A 19,123-nucleotide genomic window follows, 5' to 3' on the forward strand; every position below is an offset into this window, starting at 1 on the left:
CAACAAGAGATGAAAAAAGCAGCATAAAAAGTGATAAACTTACTGTATGTAAAAAAAACGCACTTAAAAATGCAAAGAAAAAACCGCAAGTTACCTAATTTACATAAAAGGTGCAGAAATTCTGCAACATCACTCACGAAAAGTTCATCGTTGGAATGTAACCTAAGGCCACGTTCACATGTTGAGTATGTGGTTAATATTTTACATCAGTATTTCTAAGCCAAAACCAGAAGTGGAAAAGTATAATAGAAACACGTCACCACTTCTGTATTTATCACCCACTCCTGGTTTTCGCTTACAAATACTGATCGTGTGAATTTGGCCTTAGAGGCAGGTCATGAATATGGGTCGCTCCATACACCCGCTACCAACATGCACTGTACATGTACGGCAGGCGTCGATAAGGGGTTAAATGACGGTCAAATGACTGAACTTATGAACAGCAAGTTGTTTTTACATAGAATAAATAAGATTCTTTTTAGCGTTTTCTGAGTGGTTTTCAGAACAGAGCCGCTCTGGGCCACAAAAGACTGGTTGCAATAAGGCCAGGGCTACAGGGCAAGAAAAAGATTTGTGTAGATAAGTTGCATGTCGTGTGTAATTTGCATTGACATCAATAGCGAGTGTGTGACATGGGACAGCGCCATGGGAAGGCTTTACATCCAATGTTGAAATGTGACGCTGCAATTTCAGTGTCGCCGTTTAGACACCACCTAAAGATTACATTAATAGTGGTGTGGTTGATGCTGGCCTTGATGAGGAGACACTCCTGATTCATGAGGAGATGTACGCCTCTCCATGCAGGAGGAGCGCAGGGCAAGTGATGTGCACTCGTCACAAATCCTACTCCAGTCCCTGCCAGAGTCAGACTTGTGGCATAGCAAACACCACCGCTCGTTAGGTGACGGTAACCACGCTCCTGTCCTGCCCCAGCTCCGTCCACCATGTGGGAACTGGGCAAAAATGACGTGAGACTGCCAAAAGGCAGGTAATATTAGTACAGCCACCAACTATTTCCACCACAATACCGGCGCCCAGTGTGAATAACACCTTTAGCTTTGCTGTGTGGAACAGCACAGAAGTAAATGGTACTTTGTGTCCAGCTTTTAGCTTATTTCATTGGTAAGGCTAGCACATATTCCTGCAGAAAACACTTCAGGAATGGTTCTGACTATTTTTTCCTCACATAAAAAGGTTGCGTTTTTCTATTGAAATGAAGGAGGCTTGTATTGAATGTGCACCAATATCTAAGAGAAAACGCCAGGTAAAGCTGTGCTTCCACTCATTATAGGGCTTTGTCAGGAAATGTCCTGAGAATAAGCCGTGCGCGATAGCCGCCACCTCCAGGGGGCGCTAGCCCACACTGACTACCAGACCTGTCAGACAATGCGCGCACCACCAGGCGGCGGGAACGAGCGGGAAACCAGAGTAGAAGCATTACCTCACAGCGAGCGGGAAGGCGCCTCAGGAGGTGGCGGCGGGAGCGCGCAGGGGCGGGGCCTGAAACAAAAACACAACCGAGGAGGTGGGAGCCCACAGCCGACATCTTGTGTGACAGCCCCAGAGCCCGTACTGCTGCACGTAGTCAGTGTCCGGGAGCAAGCTGGACGCGGGCAGGTCGTCAACAGCTGGAAGGTGACCGTACAGACACAGCTTTGTCCTGTGCGCTCCGTGACACGGAGCGGTCATGTCCGAGCCCCAAGGAGGCGGCGGCCGGAGGCGGAGGAGCAGTGTAAGGAGCTGCGGCCGCAGGAAGCGAAGGAAGAATAAAGTCCGAACCACCCCTTTCCCCACCCGACTCCATCATCACAACCCGCTGCAGAGAGGAGCAGGAGAGCATGCAGCCAGGAGCCCCAGCCCGGGCCCCCGGGAGCCCCAGCCCGCCCGAGCGGCCCAGTACCGGCAGCTGCGCAGAGAGGTGTGTACGAGACGCTGCCCGCACAATGCCGTGCAGTACCGGCAGCCACCGGGCTGAGGTGACGGCGTCTGCGCTTGTCAGCTCTGCAAACATGGCCGCAAACCGGCGCCATTACACAATAGCCAGCCCCGGTAGTGTGCGCTTCTGTGGAGGAATGCTAGGGTAACCCATTTACAGGGGCTGTCCAGACTCACAAGCGCTAAATAGTGACCAGTGCACTGTAAGACCTGTGCTCTTGGGCGGTCATGTGACCATGGATGGCATTTGCATAGTTGTGCTCTTGTGACAACTAGCCTCCTCAAGCTCCCTCACTAGAAGAGTTGTCTCTAGTGGTCACATGACATCAACTGTGCAGTCACATGACCACCCACCCTCATGGGGATGACAGACTTGTCTTCTGAGAGTAGCCAACCCTTCTAAGGACTTGACCATTTTTTGTGGTTTCCATCTTTGTATTCCAGAAGCCTTAGAGCCATAGTCACACGTTCAGTATTTGGTCAGTATTTTACATCCGTATTTGTAAGCCAAAACCAGGAGTGGAACAATCAGAGGAAAAGTATAAGGCTATGTGCCCACGATGCAGAAATGCTCAGGATTTTTTCCTGAGCGTTTCTGCATCTCCCTGGCAGAAAAAAAACGCATGCGGATTGTACATGTGTTTTTCCTGCCAGGGACAAGCGGAAGTGAAGCGTTCTTCACATGCATTTCCGCATGCGGGTTGTCAAGCGCTTTCCAAGAGATTTTAGCATCACTTGGAAAGTACTTGACAACTTGGTCACACTATATAAATCCATGCAATCGGCATGGATTTATATACTGTGACCGAAAGAATGGTAAAAAATAAATCTATACTTACCCTCTGATGGCCCGCGCTGTCTTGCTTCACTGTCCCGGCTGCCGGCAGCGGTGCATTGAAGGACCTGCCAACGTCAGCGTCGCGTGACCCGTCACATGACTCTGACGTCAGCGCAGGTCCTTCATTCCATCGCGAAGTGCCGGGAAGCAAGGAGGAGCGCAGCGCGGGCCGCCAGAAGGTAAGTATACATTTATTTTTTATTTTATTCTTTTTTTACAGTTTTTTTAATGGTACCTGGGTGTGGATGAGACTCTCCTCTCCTCTACACCCGGGTACCATCCGCACATTAGAACGTGCCAATTACGCAAGTACAGATGCAGTCTTGCGGAATTAGCGCGTTTTAATGCAAGTCAATGGCGGCGAAAACGCAGCACTTCCGCAAAATAATTGGTAGTGCTACGTTTGTTTCCGCAGTGGAAATTTCCGCAGTATGTGCACAGCACATGTGAATTATCATTGGGGGACATGGAAGGCCTTCTACCATGCGTTTTTTAAGCGTTTTTGCTGCTGCGGAAAGCCGGAAACGCTTAAACGCATCGTGGGCACACAGCCTATTAGAAACACGTCAACACTTCTGTATTAACTGTATATAGAAGTGACACACACCAGATAAAAGGCTCATCCGGTGAGATGAAAAAAACAAATGGATCCAATAAGTGCTGATAAAACAAAAGTATTATGTGAAAAAATAATTTTTATTAAAAACATTGCATTTATCTACACCTGGGGAAGGCTGGATGCAGCTGTAGCACATAGTGTCTTTAATAAAGTTTCTGTTTTTTTTTTCTTTGTTTTTTTTACATAATACTTTTGTTTTATCCGCACTTATTGGATGCATTTGTTTTTTTCATCTGGACGGGAGCGCCCTTTATCTGGTGTGTCACTTCTATCAGCTCTTTAGGAACTCCATATGGAGGATATCTCCACAGTACGCCAGGTTGGCTGCACCCACTGTAGTCCACTATGGTGCAATTGAAGTTGGCAATAGCACAGCTTTGCCAGGTGAGAATATCTTCCACTATTGTTTTTATATTTTTAACTTACTGCGCTCAAAAAAGCTCTTCTTTCCCTTCTTTTTCCACCAAGGGAAATCCAATATTGGTTTAATTGACTGTATATAGGGGAAAAAAGCAACAGTTCAGTTTTTTTTTTGTTTGTTTTTTTTTATAGATTTAAAGTTTTGGCTGTTCACATTTTGCACTAATAAGATGGTATCTTTATTCTTACAGTCAGCACAATTATGGCTATAACAGATTTTTTAATTTTTTTTTGTGTGCTTTATTACTTTTCAGCAAAAAAAAGCATTGTTTTTTTCAGGGCTGTGGAGTCGGTAAGCCAAACCTCCGACTCCTCAGTTTCCCTGATTCCTACTCCACAGCTCGGCCTCACTACTGAGATGAATCTGTGCTGCACTTTATGTACACGCTCAACTAAAAGCCGAGATCCTTAGATAAGGAACAGAACAGACATTTAGGCTAAGTGCCCACGATGCAGATTTTACATGCGTTTTTTCTGCCAGGTAGAAGCGGATGTGAAGCGTTCTTCACATGCGGATTGTACATGCGTTTTTCTTGCCAGGAACATGCGGAAGTGAAGCGTTCTTCACATGCATTTCCGCATGCGGGTTGTCAAGCGTTTTTCCAAGCGATTTTAGCATCACTTGGAAAGTGCTTGACAACTTGGTCACACTATATAAATCCATGCAACCGACATGGATTTATATAGTGTGACCAAGTTACAATGCTGCAAAAGCAGCATCAATAGTGTTTTCTTTTTTTTCTTTTACACATTATACTCGCCTTCCGATGGCTCCCGGTCTCCTTCTCCGGTGCGTCCGGTGTCTTCGGCGGCTCACAGTGCTCTAAAAAGGACCTTCCGACGTCAGCGGTCGCGTGACCTGTCACATGACTAATGTCACGGAAGGTCCTTTTACACCACCGCGAGCAGCCGAAGAGCCAGCAGCGCCACCGGGAACAGAGCAGACCGGGGGCCATCAGAAGGTAAGTATATGTATATTTTTAATTTTAATTCTTTTTTAACTACAGGTACTATGGTACCCGGGTCTGGAGGAGAGTCTCCTCTTCTCCAGACCTGGGTGCCATCCGCACATTGAATCGCATAACATCCGCATGCATACTTTTATGCATGCGGATGTTATGCGGTTCAATGCAAGTCAATGGCGGCGATTCCGCAAAATTAATGGTAGTGCTGCAGATTTTTCCGCAATGATAATCCGCAGCCGAAATTTCCGCAGCATATGCACAGCACATGCGGATTATCATTGGGGAACATGGCAGACAACTTAACATGCGTTTTCCCGGCAGAAATGCAGCCATGGAAACGCATTAAATCCGCATCGTGGGCATGCAGCCTTATAGGACATTTCATAACTTACCCAAATTCTTACGAAAACATTTAAAGCACATCCTGCATTGTACTGCTGTACCCAATTTACTATACACAGTATAGACCAAAAGTTTGGACACACCTTCTCATTTAAAGATTTTTCTGTATTTTCCTGACTATGAAAATTGTACATTCACACTGAAGGCATCAAAACTATGAATTAACACATGTGGAATTATATAGTTAGCAAAAAAGTGTGAAACAACTAAAAATATGTCTTATATTCTAGGTTCTTCAAAGTAGCCACCTTTTGCTTTGACTGCTTTGCACACTCTTGGCATTCTCTTGATGAGCTTCAAGAGGTAGTCACCAGAAATGGTTTTCACTTCACAGGTGTCCCCTGTCAGGTTTAATAAGTGGGATTTCTTGCCTTATAAATGGGATTGGGGCCATCAGTTGTGTTGAGAAGTCTGGTGGATACACAGCTGATAGTCCTACTGAATAGACTGTTAGAATTTGTATTATGGCAAGAAAAAAGCATCTAAGTAAAGAAAAACGAGTGGCCATCATTACTTTAAGAAATGAAGGTCAGTCAGTGCGAAAAATTGGGCAAACTTTGAATGTGTCCCCAAGTGCAGTTGCAAAAACCATCAAGCGCTATAAAGAAACTGGCTCACATGAGGACCGCCCCAGGAAAGGAAGACCAAGAGTCACCTCTGCTTCTGAGGATAAGTTTATCCGAGTCACCAGCCTCAGAAATCGCAGGTTAACAGCAGCTCAGATTAGAGACCAGGTCAATGCCACACAGAGTTCTAGCAGCAGACACATCTCTACAACAACTGTTAAGAGGAGACTTTGTGCAGCAGGCCTTCATGGTAAAATAGCTGCTAGGAAACCACTGCTAAGGACAGGCAACAAGCAGAAGAGACTTGTTTGGGCTAAAGAACACAAGGAATGGACATTAGACCAGTGGAAATCTGTGCTTTGGTCTGATGAGTCCAAATTTGAGATCTTTGGTTCCAACCACCGTGTCTTTGTGCGACGCAGAAAAGGTGAACGGATGGACTCTACATGCTTGGTTCCCACCGTGAAGCATGGAGGAGGAGGTGTGATGGTGTGGGGGTGCTTTGCTGGTGACACTGTTGGGGATTTATTCAAAATTGAAGGCATACTGAACCAGCATGGCTACCACAGCATCTTGCAGCGGCATGCTATTCCATCCGGTTTGCGTTTAGTTGGACCATCATTTATTTTTCAACAGGATAATGACCCCAAACACACCTCCAGGCTGTGTAAGGGCTATTTGACCAAGAGGGAGAGTGATGGGGTGCTACGCCAGATGACCTGGCCTCCACAGTCACCAGACCTGAACCCAATCGAGATGGTTTGGGGTGAGCTGGACCGCAGAGTGAAGGCAAAAGGGCCAACAAGTGCTAAGCATCTCTGGGAACTCCTTCAAGATTGTTGAAAGACCATTTCCGGTGACTACCTCTTGAAGCTCATCAAGAGAATGCCAAGAGTGTGCAAAGCAGTCATCAAAGCAAAAGGTGGCTACTTTGAAGAACCTAGAATATAAGACATATTTTCAGTTGTTTCACACTTTTTTGTTAAGTATGTAATTCCACATGTGTTAATTCATAGTTTTGATGCCTTCAGTGTGAATGTACAATTTTCATAGTCATGAAAATACAGAAAAATCTTTAAATGAGAAGGTATGTCCAAACTTTTGGTCGGTACTGTATTTTTGGAATCTGTCCATTTTATACGGACTCCACAGCCCACTCCATCGTCCACACGATCCGGAGCCGACTGCACCCCCGAGCCTGCGGATGAGCCGCCTCCGGCTTCCGCTCATTATGCAAATGAGCGGCAGCCGTTTGTTTTGTTTTTTCTCACAAGCTGGCTTTCCCCGTAGAGATTAGGCCTAAAGGGAAAAGCCTGCATGCCAGTTTCCGCGGGTGTGCCGCAGACGCATAGTGGGCATGGGATTTGTATACATCCCATCCACTATGCTGTAATATCTGGTCACTTCGGTCCAATCCGCAGTGAACACTGATCATGTGCACATACCCTTATTTTTTTTTCGTGACAAGATGTAGTTTTCATTGATCCCATTTTGATGGACGTACACCTTTTTGATAACTTTTATTACAGTTTGAAAGTGTAATGTGCAAACGAAATAGCAATTCTGAATTTAACTTTTTTTAAACACTGTTCACTATTCAAGTTAATTGGCATTAAAGACGTTATCCTGGACTTTTGATTTTTTTTTCTTTACAGTGGGGCTATAAACTGACCTGCAGGTGGTTGCTAATTGGCTGCCTGTTCTACCCTGTGTCGCCCTCTTCCGTCTCAGGCGTTGATTCGCCTGTTTCTTTTAGCATCACCTAAAACAGAGCAGCTGTTTCTTTTCTGCCCTGTCAGCGGGGTGTCACTGCCAAGCTCATGCTGATTGACAGCTGGCTTCCTGCAGTTAGCATGTCATCAGCAGTGACACCCTGTAGACAGAGTGGAAGAGAAGGATCTGCTCAGTCAACAAAACGTTGCAGGAATGATCCATGACCACTATGGGTCACAATGAGTAATCACATAACAGGCAGTTAACAAATAGAGCTTATTTGTTGCAGGGCAAGGTGTCGTTTACACTGGTACCATTTTTGGCTGTATATGACTTTGATTACTTTTGTTTCATTTTTTGTGAGGCTGGATGAGCACCCCTGGTAATGTTTTTTTTTTTTTTTTTTTGCGGCATTCGCAATGCAGGATGATGAATGATACAGCTTTATAGAATGGGTCAATGCAATTAGTTATACCCAGTTTATATCTTTATTTTTTTGCCACAAGAAAAGCACCCATAACAATGTCAGTTTTCAGATACAACTTTTTGATCTTTTGTGTTGTCATTTTTTTTTGTGAGGTGGGGTGAACCAAAACAGCACTGCAGTCCTTGTTTTTACTAAACAACAACTAAAATTATTTTCAGTGAGATTTTGGGGAGTGTTTAGTTTTTTTTAACACAAAAAAACATTAATTTACACTGATCTTTTCACAATAGTTATCAGTCTCACAAGGGGACTTGAACATGCGATCGATCTCATGCTTGCATAGGTTTTACATTTCCCTATTTGTGTACTGCAGTGTATTATATACCCTCTCAGTGCTTGACTGACAGGTAGCTAGCCTATTGGATCCTGCCTCAGGTGGGACCAGACAGGCTGTGGAATATGGCAGACCCAAAGGCCGTTGCCATAGTAACCCTGACAAGATTGCACTGCTGACAGAGTGCCTTAGCCATAACATCTACCTTTTAAAAAGTAACCATTGTAATTCCTGTTTATAGTAGTATTTTATATAAAACTTCCAATAAATAGCTCAGTGGTATATTATTCTTTGGCTAGAATCCTGCTTGTATTTCTGTACAGGGGCATGTCATTAGAAAATATTATAGCTGGCTACCATATGTGGTAGACAATCTTGCATCTAATTTGACGCAAAAATGTTGTTAGGGTTTGTGCACATGGCTTCTTTATGACAGCAGTGCACCTGTCAGACTTTTTTAAGGTTAAGGCACTTCAGGAAAACCGTGGCAGTTATTTTCCTGAAGCGGCTTTGCTGGCACTTTTGCCATCATTCTTGCAGTGCCAGCGCCTATTACTCTATACTTTCAAATATAGAGAGCAGGCGGCTTACTAGCGGAAGCCGCATGGAGAATGATCATGTCACTTTAACTGCTTTTGGGTTTTCGAACAGGATGGAACTTGCACAGCAATGTCGTTTAGATATTGCTGTGCATTATGTTCATGTTATGCGCTATTCATCTGAAAAAGACACTGTATACATTGCTGAGGTTTAAAGGGCTTGTTCAAACGCTAAGGTTTTGCTGCAGAAAAAGCAGAGTATTTTACAGTATTAGCAAAAGTGAATGGGATTTCTGAAATCTGCACATGCTGCTTATTTTTTCCTTGCAGCTCTAAATCACAGATGCGTTTTTTCAAATCTGCAGCGTGTCAGTTCTTTCAGCGTTTTTCACCTATACAAATAAATGGTAAAAACACACTTGCTATGTTATTCAGCGGTTTTCCTGCCAACCCTTTGGTTTTTTGCTGCAAATACTCAGTGTGCACATCGTTTAAAACCTTTTGGAAAGTCATGAGGAGGGCTGAACAGCCTTGATATCCCAAAAATAAATAAAAAGCATTAACCCTTAACGGCCGCTGATTAACATTAAAACTGCAGCCGCTAAGGGGCCTTATTTCCTCTTCGCCGTATTAAACGATCTGGAAGAAGTCTATAGCGCTTCCCAGAATCCCAAAATGCCCGGGATCTCAGCTACCGGGGATCACACAAGTTTGTCCGCTATAAAAAATCATTTCTCTCTCATGTTAGATCATGTCAGAGGAGGGAGAAATGATGTCCCCAAGTCCCCCCCTCAGTACCTTCGCCATCCTGCTCTGTCCCCCGACCCTCCGCCTCCTTTTGATGAAAAAAAGATCTGCTAGCTAGCATCCAGCAACAGCAGGGAATTTTCCTATTGATTCCAGCCTTTTGATTAGTGTGGTAGGGTCTATATCACAGTGATCAAAAGCCCAATAATTAGTAAATCATCCCTGTGTCATTCCCTTAATTATTTTTTTTTTTTCATACTTTTGCCCTTAGCGTTAGGGGTTTTTTTTTTTTTTTTTTTTGAAAAGCTAAAAAAAATTGACGATATGACAACTAGTGTTGAGCGCACTTGCTCGCTACTGGAGTTTGCACCCAAAAAACATGTGAGGATTGACTGCCATACACTGCCAATCCTTGCATGTTCTTTTGGGTGTCTTAACAGCCATGAAACAAGCGGGACGGGGATTCGAGCATGTCACTTGAACACCCGCGATTCTCGTTGCGTACCTGATGCAAACTCGAGTAGTGAGCAAGTGCTATCAACACTGCGTATTCAATATGATGACCTAATGTTATCGAATTCTGTGCAGTACCTGTGGGTTCAAAATCCTCACTATACACCCCTCAAGGATTTTATCCAGGGGTAATTTACAAAATGGGGTCAGATGTGGGGTTTTCTGCTGTTTAGGGGCCCTGCAAATGTGACATGTCGCCTGCAATCTATTTCAGCCAATTTTGTGTTCTAAAATTCAAATAGTGGCCCTTCCGTTCCAAGCCCTGCTGTTTGTCCAAGCATGGTACAACTGATACAATGGTATCTCTTTTGGGAGTTTCCAATATATAGGTCCCTCACAGTCAATTGAAATCTGAATAGGTCCCTAAAGAGACAGGTTTTGTAAATTTGTTGAAAAAATGAAAACTTGCTGCTAAACTTTTAACCCATCTAACTTCCTAACAAAATAAAACGACGTTTGAAAAATGATGCAGATGTAAAGTGGACATGGGAAATATTGTTTATTAATTATTTTGTACAGCATGACTAACTGGTTTAAGGATATAAAGATTGAAAGTATGAAAATTGCAATTTTTTTTGTTCAAAAAAACCAAATATGCGGTATATTCACAAATAAACGCAAGTCATAACAAAGAAATTTTACCACTATCATGAAGTACAATATGTCACTAAAAACAATCTCAGAATCAGTGGGATCCATTGAAGCATTCCAGCGTTATTACCTCATAAAGTGACAATGGTCAGAATTGTAAAATTTGGCCTGGTCAGGAAAGCTCCACGCCACCGTTTTTATTTTTCAGTGCTAGAGTGGTGCTTTAACCCTTTCACGACCTATGACATATAGGTAGGTCATGTCCTTGTATTTGATGCGGGCTGTCATGTGCCCCTAACAGCCGCCATCCACCCGCGACTGTTAGCAGGGCTTCAGCGGCATTTAACATGTTGTGTAGCACAAGCGATCAGACGATCGCAGCTTCAAGTCTCCTAAGGGGATTATTAAAGCAAGTAAAAAGTATAAAAAAATGTTTTTAAAAATCTAAAAAAATATAAGTTCAAATCACCCCCCTTTTGCCCCATTCAAAATAAAACTATAATTAAAAATAAAATACATTTGCTTTCACTGCTTTCAGAAACACCCGATCTATCAAAATATAAAAATAATTAATTTGATCGGTAAACGGTGTAATGAGAAAAAAAATCGAAACGGCAGAATTGCAGTTTTTTTTGATACCCGCAACATTGCAATAAGAGGCAATCAAAACATTGTATCAATAAAAACGTCAGCTCAGCGGAAGAAAAAAAAAGCGCTCGCCCAGATCCCAAAAATTGGAGACGCTTCGGGTCTCGGAAAATGGCGCCTTTTTTAAAAAAAAAAAAAATTACCACTTAAATAAAAAGAACCTATAAATGTTTGTTGTCTACAAACTCGTAATGGCAGGTCAGTTTTAGCATTTTGCGAACATATTAAGAAAATTAAAAAAAAAAATGGAATTGCACTTTTTTTTTTTACAATTTCACTGTATTTGGAATTTTTTTTCCTGTCTTCCAGTACATTATATGGTAAAATCAATGGTGTTGTTCAAATGTACAACTCTTCCTGTAAAAAAAACAAGCCCTCACACTGGCATATTGAAAAATAAAAAAAAGTTATGGCTCTGGGAAGAAGGGGAGCAAAAAACGAACACTGAAAATCCCAAGTTCATGAAGGGGTTAAATCTAAGTCCTCGGTCACATACTCGCCCTCCCGCATCTTCACCAGTTTTTGGTACCTCTCCGGTCCCCCTGCCCCATCTTGTGAGCGCAGCTTCTGACTGGCCGGAAGTCAGAAGCTATTGTCACAAGATCGCAATGCAAGTCTATGAGAATCTGAATGAGGCTCTCATAGACTTGTATTGTAAAGTGACCCCCGCATCTCCATGAAACACTGGAGCAGCCGGCCAGTCACTTTTCACTGGAGACTGACAGGAGCTACGGCGGAAACGGATGAAAACGCCGGAAGGTGTTTATTAGACAGGGGGTAGGTGACTTACATTTAAAGCACCACTCCAGTGGTGCAATAAAAAAAAAATTAGCTCCGTCACTAAGGGAATAAAATAGAATTTATGCATTTTGTCTGGTTTGTGTTAATGGTGAAGTCCTCGCACTCTTTGCTGGCTGCTGTTCTTTCTTTTTTTTTTCTTTTGCAGCAAGAAAATGTGGTCTGGTGTCTATAAACCAGTAGACAAATTCTAAATGCTGTATAAACTGGGTGGATTTTTGTGGAGGCAGCAGTGGGAGGGTGTTTTGGATCCTTATTTTTTCTGTTTTGTATTGTTTTTTTCCCAAACACAGCATGATCTAGGTAACATTGTTTATTTCATGCATTCTCTCACAGGCTTCCCTATAGGGAAAAAAACAATGTAAAAATAAAATGTGTGGAAACAAAGCCAAACAATGATGTAAAAGCACAGTAAATAGTGTTTTAGAATTGAAGTAATACTGCAAAAGAACTTTGTATAAAAGTTCACTTATTAATAAAACTGATACTCTGGGAGTGTTTTTTTATTTGGTGGTTTGTTTTTTAAAACCAAAGCCTAAAGTGGATTTACAAGGAATGGATGACTACTTTTTACGTTCTGATCCATTTCTGGCTTTGGCTCCAAAAAAATATTAAAAAAATAAATAAAAATAAAAAAAGCTGTGTGTGAGTCCAGTCTAAGAAGTGTTAATTTTGTAAATTTCACGTTAAAATATCCAGAGTAAACTTTTTTTTTTTTTTTTTTATGAATAGGTGTTAAAAACAAGAGTGAAGACTGACAAGAAGATTGTTAAATCAGAAAAAAACAATACCTCCCACAGTCCAGCAGCACATCGATGTGAGCAACGTAGTCTCCACAGACAGAAGAATAAATGTAACATTCAGTCTTTAAAGAGCAATTCCCCTAAAAAGGCTGAAAGGCTTCATACTGACTCTGAGCTTACAAATAGCCCTGTTCAGAAAATTGAAAAGAAACCATTAACAAGTGCTGAAAATGTCCAGAATATCAAAATGAAAAAAGAAGTGTATACCCAGGATGAAATTGAAAAAGAGATCAATTATGCAGGAGCAAAATTTAGTGATCCCCCATCCCCAAGTGTGCTCCCAAAGCCTCCAAGTCACTGGATGGGGATAAATGGTCAGTATTCTGACCAATGTAAGGAGTTAATGACATATCATCTGAAAACCCTATTGAAAGTCCAGCTGTAATCGTCCAGAGCTGTGCTTGAAGCTCTCTTTTAATGAACATTTTATTACAGACCTAATCGCGATGTCCAGCATTTTTCCAAGTTTGGAGCTTTTTTTTTGTGCAGGAACTTAAATGGACCTTACATTTTACATTTCTGTACAGAACTGTAGTATTATATTTTGTATGGTTGTGTAAATAGTGTACACAGTGTAATATGTGTATAGCCTCATTTATACTCCAAGTAAATTTTTAGTTTTGTTATAAAGGTATGTATTTTGACCTGACTAAAGAAACCGATGTGTTTTATATGTAAGGTGACAAGGTTTCGCAACAGTCAAATGGAAACACAGAGGACTTCCCTTTTATGAATCCCTATTTACTATGTTAATTACTTAAAATTCTAGCACTTGGTCCCTTAGAGCAGGGTTCCCCAACTCCAGTCCTCAAGGCCCACCAACAGGTCATGTTTTCAGGATTTCCTTAGTATTGCACAGGTGATGGAATTATTGCCTGTGCAGGTGATGGAATTATCACCTGTGCAATACTAAGGAAATCCTGAAAACATGACCTGTTGGTGGGCCTTGAGGACTGGAGTTGGGGAACCCTGCCTTAGAGTGCAGTCAGATGGCCGTATAAATCAGACCGCAATGCACGGACTGGCCGGTGGCTCTCCCGACCCGAGTGTGACTGCTTGATATATTTCTATGCAGCTGTCACGCTTGGGTCGAGAGAACCGCAGCCAGTCTGAGCATTGCGGTACGATATCAGTCGGATTTATACGGCTGTCTCACTTTGCCCTTTAAATTAAATGGGAAGCACTTTTTGATCCATCGTCATTGCAGCTGTTTTATCTAATTCAGCAGTTGAAAAAATACTACTGTCTGGTAAAACGGGTATCTCTAAAGTTATTGCACTTCTGTCACATTTGTAAAGCACTGCACAAATTAACACTGGGAATCTGATATATTCCCAGTCTGAGTCTATAATGATTGTACCCTTCCACATGAATTGGTTATTGTTAACTTAAATAAAATAATTTGGCCCCCCCCCATCTTTATTTGATGTGGTGATTATGTCAGTATGAATGGATGATGTCTCATGAAGGCTTTCACGCTAATAGTAAGAGTCTGTGGGAACGACCTAAATTACAATTTGGAGGGTTAGTCAAACCTGCATAGCTACAGTATGACCAAACCAAAAGAATGAAAGGTGCATTTATTATAGGAGGATTGCACATCCTAATTAATAATAGACAATGTTTATCACAATCTCTATAGAAAGAAAGTAGTAGAAATCCACAAATGAAAAACATTTAAAAGCACACATGTGTAATATTGCCAGTCCGTGTTCCAAAGTATGGACCGAAAGGATGACCCTTCCCATACCCAAAATAGGAGCAAGCCTTATTGGGGAAAAAATACAAAAGGACGTCATACTATTATGTGTGTGATTTGAGTTTGAAATCTTCATTCTCCAACAACACCGTATAATAACCATTTATTCACGTACGTGTTTTAATCCATTCATCCCCCGAGCCTGTATTCACCTTCCTGACCAGGCCAAATTTTGCAGTTCTGACCAGTGTCACTTTGTGGTAAAACTGGAAAGGTCCAACGGATCCCTCTGATTCTGAGATTGTTTTTGTGACACATTGTACTTCATGTTGGTGGTAAATTTTGGATAATAATAATCTTTATTTTTATATAGCGCTAACATATTCTGCAGCGCTTTACATACATTGTCGTCGCCGTCACCATCGGGGCTCACAATCTAGATTCCCTATCAGTATGTCTTTTGGAGTGTAGGAGGAAACCCACGCAAACATGGGGAGAACATACAAACTCCTTGCAGATGTCCTTGGTGGGATTTGAACCCAGGACCCCAGCGCTGCAAGACTGCAGTGCTAACCACTGCGCCACTGTGCCGCCCGTTGGTTGATATGATTTGCATTTATTTCTGAAAATATCAAAAATTTGACAATTTTTGCAATTTTCAAACTTTGAATTTTTATGCCCTTAAACTAGATGGTTATACCACATAAATGTTAACTATTTTATCACATGTCTACTTTACATCAGCATAATTTTTCAAACCTGAATTTTTTTTTTGTTAGGAAGTTAGAAGGGTTACCAATTTATCAGCAATTTCTAATTTTTCCAACAAAATTTACAAAACCAATTTCATTAGGGACCACTTCACATTTGAAGTGACTTTGAGGGGCCTATGTGACAGAAAATACCCAAAAGTGACAAACCTGCAGCCCTCAAAATGCTCAAAACCATATTCAAGAAGTTTATTAACCCTGTAGGTGCTTCACAGGTATTTGAAGCGACGTGAAAGGAAAAAAAGAATATTTAAATTTTTCCAACAAAAATGTTTTAGCAACATTTTTCACATCACAGGGGTAACAGGAGAAAATAGAGCTTACAGTTTGTTAGGAGAAATTGCATAAGTACACTGATAGTCAATATGTGGTGGAAAACTACTGTTTGGGCTCATGGAAGGGAAGGAGCGCCATTTGACTTTTGGAGAGCAAAATTGTCTCTCCCTTAGTAATAACTGCTTTCCGTCACCTGTCTCATCTATTGCATTATTTCTGTCTTATGGAGTATAAATATGTGACTCTTCAGATTTTGCGTTATACTAGCCTAACGAAGAGACATGCGTAGTCTCGAAAGCTTGCAACTTGTTACCATCTTTTCAGTTAGCCATTAAAAGGTATCAACCACTGAGGACACTCAAATCTAAATAATTTTCTTACTTTAGCTCTAAATTTTTAATTTTCATAAGGTTAACAAGAAAAAATAGACTGTCCAATTTGATGTGTATTTTCTGCTGAGTAGACCGATACCCGATATATTGGGGGAAAACAACTGTTTGGGCACAAGAGAGCGCTCCAAAAGAAAGGCGTGGCGTTTTGGGAAGCAGACTTTGCTTGCAAGGTTTCCAGGCACAATGCCGCATTTGTAGAGCCTTTGTACTGCCAAAAAATCAGTAACCCCCCTACAAATGCCCTTCATGGGAGTCATCTAGGGGTGTGGTGAGCATATTGAACCAACAGAATTTTATAATACTGCAACATGAAAATGAAACACTAAATTATTATTTTTTTTTACACTAAAATGTTTTAGTCCCAAATTTTTAATTTTCACAAAGAATAATAGTGGGAAATGGACCCAAGCATTTATAAAGCAATATCTTCTGAATGCAGCAATACCCCATATGTGGTCATAAACTTGAGAGAGAGAGCTATTGGCTTTTAGGGAGCCAAGGTTTCTGGAGTAGTTTGTGGGCACCATTTGCAGAGCCCCTTATCTTCCAAAACAGCAGAAATCCGAAAAAAGAGACCACATTTTGCAACTTACCTTCAGGGAAATCAACTAGGGGTGAAGTGACTATTTTGATGTCACTGGCGTTCTTCAGAAGTTAGTGTGCAATTGATGTTAGAGTGAAAATTGCATATATGCCATTTTAGAGCCCAATACATAGTGCCTGGATTGTGTTTCCTGAGATCTATGCCACATTGATTGTTAAAAGGCTTGCTCAGGACCTAACAATTGATTATTCATTTCAATATGATTGGTGAGGGTCTGACACTCAAGATCATCTGAAATTGCTCCGACAGCGGCCTGAAATAAGGCTAGATCCACACTGCGCTGTGGACACGGCCGGGTGCATACACTCAGGAGCTATGCACCCATCAGTGTGCACTGTCAGGATGGATCCAGAAGCATCCGTCCACCATAGGGACCCACTCTACCGAGATGTATACTTCATGGTATACATATCTTTGCAGCGTCCCCCTGTATAGGAAACTGCAATCTGCTGCTTTTCTATACAGTTACATAAGTGCATGCCGGCCTGACTAAGTCTGGTGAATGGTCATCCATGGTGATGTTACAGTACACGCCTGGAAAAGTTTCCAGATTTATACTGTAGACTAGGTGCACGGATTCAATATACACCTAGCAGAGGCGTAGCTAGGGTTTTGGCTCGGGGGGGGGGGGGGGCAAACTTCTGAGTTGCCCCCTAACCCGGTAACCCTGATTACACCTATGGTGGCGCACCCAGATAGTGGATGTAGGAAAACCTCAGCAGATGACGGTGCTATTACTGAAAATAATCTCTATACAAAGACCAGCACTGATATTATCACCATGTGCTGACATATATTGATAGATGCCAGTCCTGCAGAACATATAAGAGATCACAGCACAGTTATATATGGTGACTTACAGCTGACGTTCTTTCTGATTAAATTGTTCACTTTTCCCGTCTTTTCCATCTAGCCCAGACAAACACGACAACTCCTCCATCCAGGACTCAGAGTCTCAGGTCTGCAGAGATCACAACAAAGACACATTTGACTCCTTACATTTCAGGCAGCGACCACATCTATTCCCAACCTGCACAAACACCTCATCCTGCTGATAATTCAATGCTGAGCCACTGCTGCCGTATGTGTTCTTATTACTGCACCTACTGTGTGGTACTCTGTGCCCTCTAGATGGTAAAACAAACCTCTAGAATATAGTAATGCCCTGTGCAAGTGCCCTAGAAAACATTGCCAACTAGAAAGTAATAGTGCCCTCTGTGTGCTCCTTTGACAGTCACAATAACCTGAGTTCCCCTATAACGATAAGTGCCCACTTAAGATTTAATAATGTCCTCAGTCTCCCCCCTGTACAGCTCTCCTATACACAGTAGAATGCCCCCTCACTGTATGGTACCCCCCACACGCAGTATACTGACACCTTAGTAGCCTCCAAACTGTTGTCTTCAACACTGTATGATGGCCCACACACTGTGCAAAGACCCCACATTTTCTCCCACACTGTATGATGGCCCCCACAATGTGCAAAGACCCCACATTTTCTCCCACACTGTATGATGGTCCAAACACTGTGGAAAGAAGCCACATCTCCCACACTGTATGACCCTAACTGTAATCCCCACACTGTACAAATAGCTAAAAAAAGTATAATGCCACCCCCATAGGCAGTGTCTGTAGTATAATGCCCCCCATAGGCAGAGTCTGTAGTATAATGCTCCCCCCTTCCCATAGGCAGAGTATGTAGTATAATTATCCGCCCCCCCCCATAGGCAGAGTCTGTAGTATAATTCCGCCCATAGGTAGTCTGTAGTATAATGTCATCCCCCCTCATAGGCAGAGTCTGTAGTATAATGTCACCCCCCATAGGCAGAGTCTGTGTTATAATGTTCCCCCTCATATGCAGGGTCTGAAGTATAATGTCCCCCCCTCATAGGCAGAGTCTGTAGTATAATGCCCCCCCCTCATAGGCAGTCTGTGTAGTATAACGTCCCCCCTCATAGGCAGAGTCTGTAGTATAATGTCCCCCCATAGGCAGAGCATGTAGTATAATGTCCCCCCCTCATAGGCAGTCTGTGTAGTATAATGTCCCCCCCTCATAGGCAGAGTCTAGTATAACGTCCCCGCCTCATAGGCGGTCTGTGTAGTATAACGTCCCCCCCCTCATAGGCAGAGTCTGTAGTATAATATCCCCCCCTCATAGGCAGAGTCTGTAGTATAACGTCCCCGCCTCATAGGCAGTCTGTGTAGTATAACGTCCCCCCTCATAGGCCGAGTCTGTAGTATAATGTCCCCCCCTCATAGGCCGAGTCTGTAGTATAACGCCCCCCCCTCATAGGCAGTCTGTGTAGTATAACGTCCCCCCCCTCATAGGCAGAGTCTGTAGTATAATGTCCCCCCCATAGGCAGAGTATGTAGTATAATGTCCCCCCCTCATAGGCAGTCTGTGTAGTATAATGTCCCCCCCTCATAGGCAGAGTCTGTAGTATAACGTCCCCCCCCCCCTCATAGGCAGTCTGTGTAGTATAACGTCCCCCCCTCATAGGCAGAGTCTGTAGTATAATGTCCC

General features: G+C 42.6%; 2 protein-coding genes across 2 annotated transcripts in view; one reads left to right on the top strand and one right to left on the bottom strand.

Moving 5' to 3' along the window:
• RNGTT (RNA guanylyltransferase and 5'-phosphatase) overlaps positions 1–1,795 on the bottom strand; it is a 584,571-nt gene extending 582,776 nt beyond the window's left edge. The window contains exon 1 of the mRNA XM_073675692.1: positions 1,442–1,795. The gene's annotated coding sequence lies outside the window, so the exon portion shown is untranslated. The remainder of the gene's footprint in view (positions 1–1,441) is intronic.
• PNRC1 (proline rich nuclear receptor coactivator 1) lies at positions 1,455–13,705 on the top strand. The gene is made up of 2 exons (XM_073675694.1): positions 1,455–1,918; positions 12,788–13,705. Exons 1-2 carry the CDS (start codon positions 1,688–1,690, stop codon positions 13,241–13,243), a joined length of 687 nt encoding a protein of 228 aa, XP_073531795.1. The 5' UTR covers positions 1,455–1,687; the 3' UTR covers positions 13,244–13,705.
• Positions 13,706–19,123: the final 5,418 nt, after the last annotated feature.

The sequence above is a fragment of the Phyllobates terribilis genome, unplaced genomic scaffold (assembly GCF_046119375.1).
Source record: "Phyllobates terribilis strain yellow unplaced genomic scaffold, ASM4611937v1 Scaffold_3__8_contigs__length_932513732, whole genome shotgun sequence".
Lineage (NCBI taxonomy): Eukaryota > Metazoa > Chordata > Amphibia > Anura > Dendrobatidae > Phyllobates > Phyllobates terribilis.

What these genes read in the sequence shown, in the direction of transcription:
- PNRC1 (XM_073675694.1), top strand. Translation starts at nt 1,688, where the DNA reads ATGTCCGAGCCCCAAGGAGGCGGCGGCCGGAGGCGGAGGAGCAGTGTA. An exon ending in ACCGGCAGCTGCGCAGAGAG is followed by an intron (nt 1,919 to 12,787) that starts GTGTGTACGAGA and finishes TTTTATGAATAG; the next exon opens with GTGTTAAAAACAAGAGTGAA.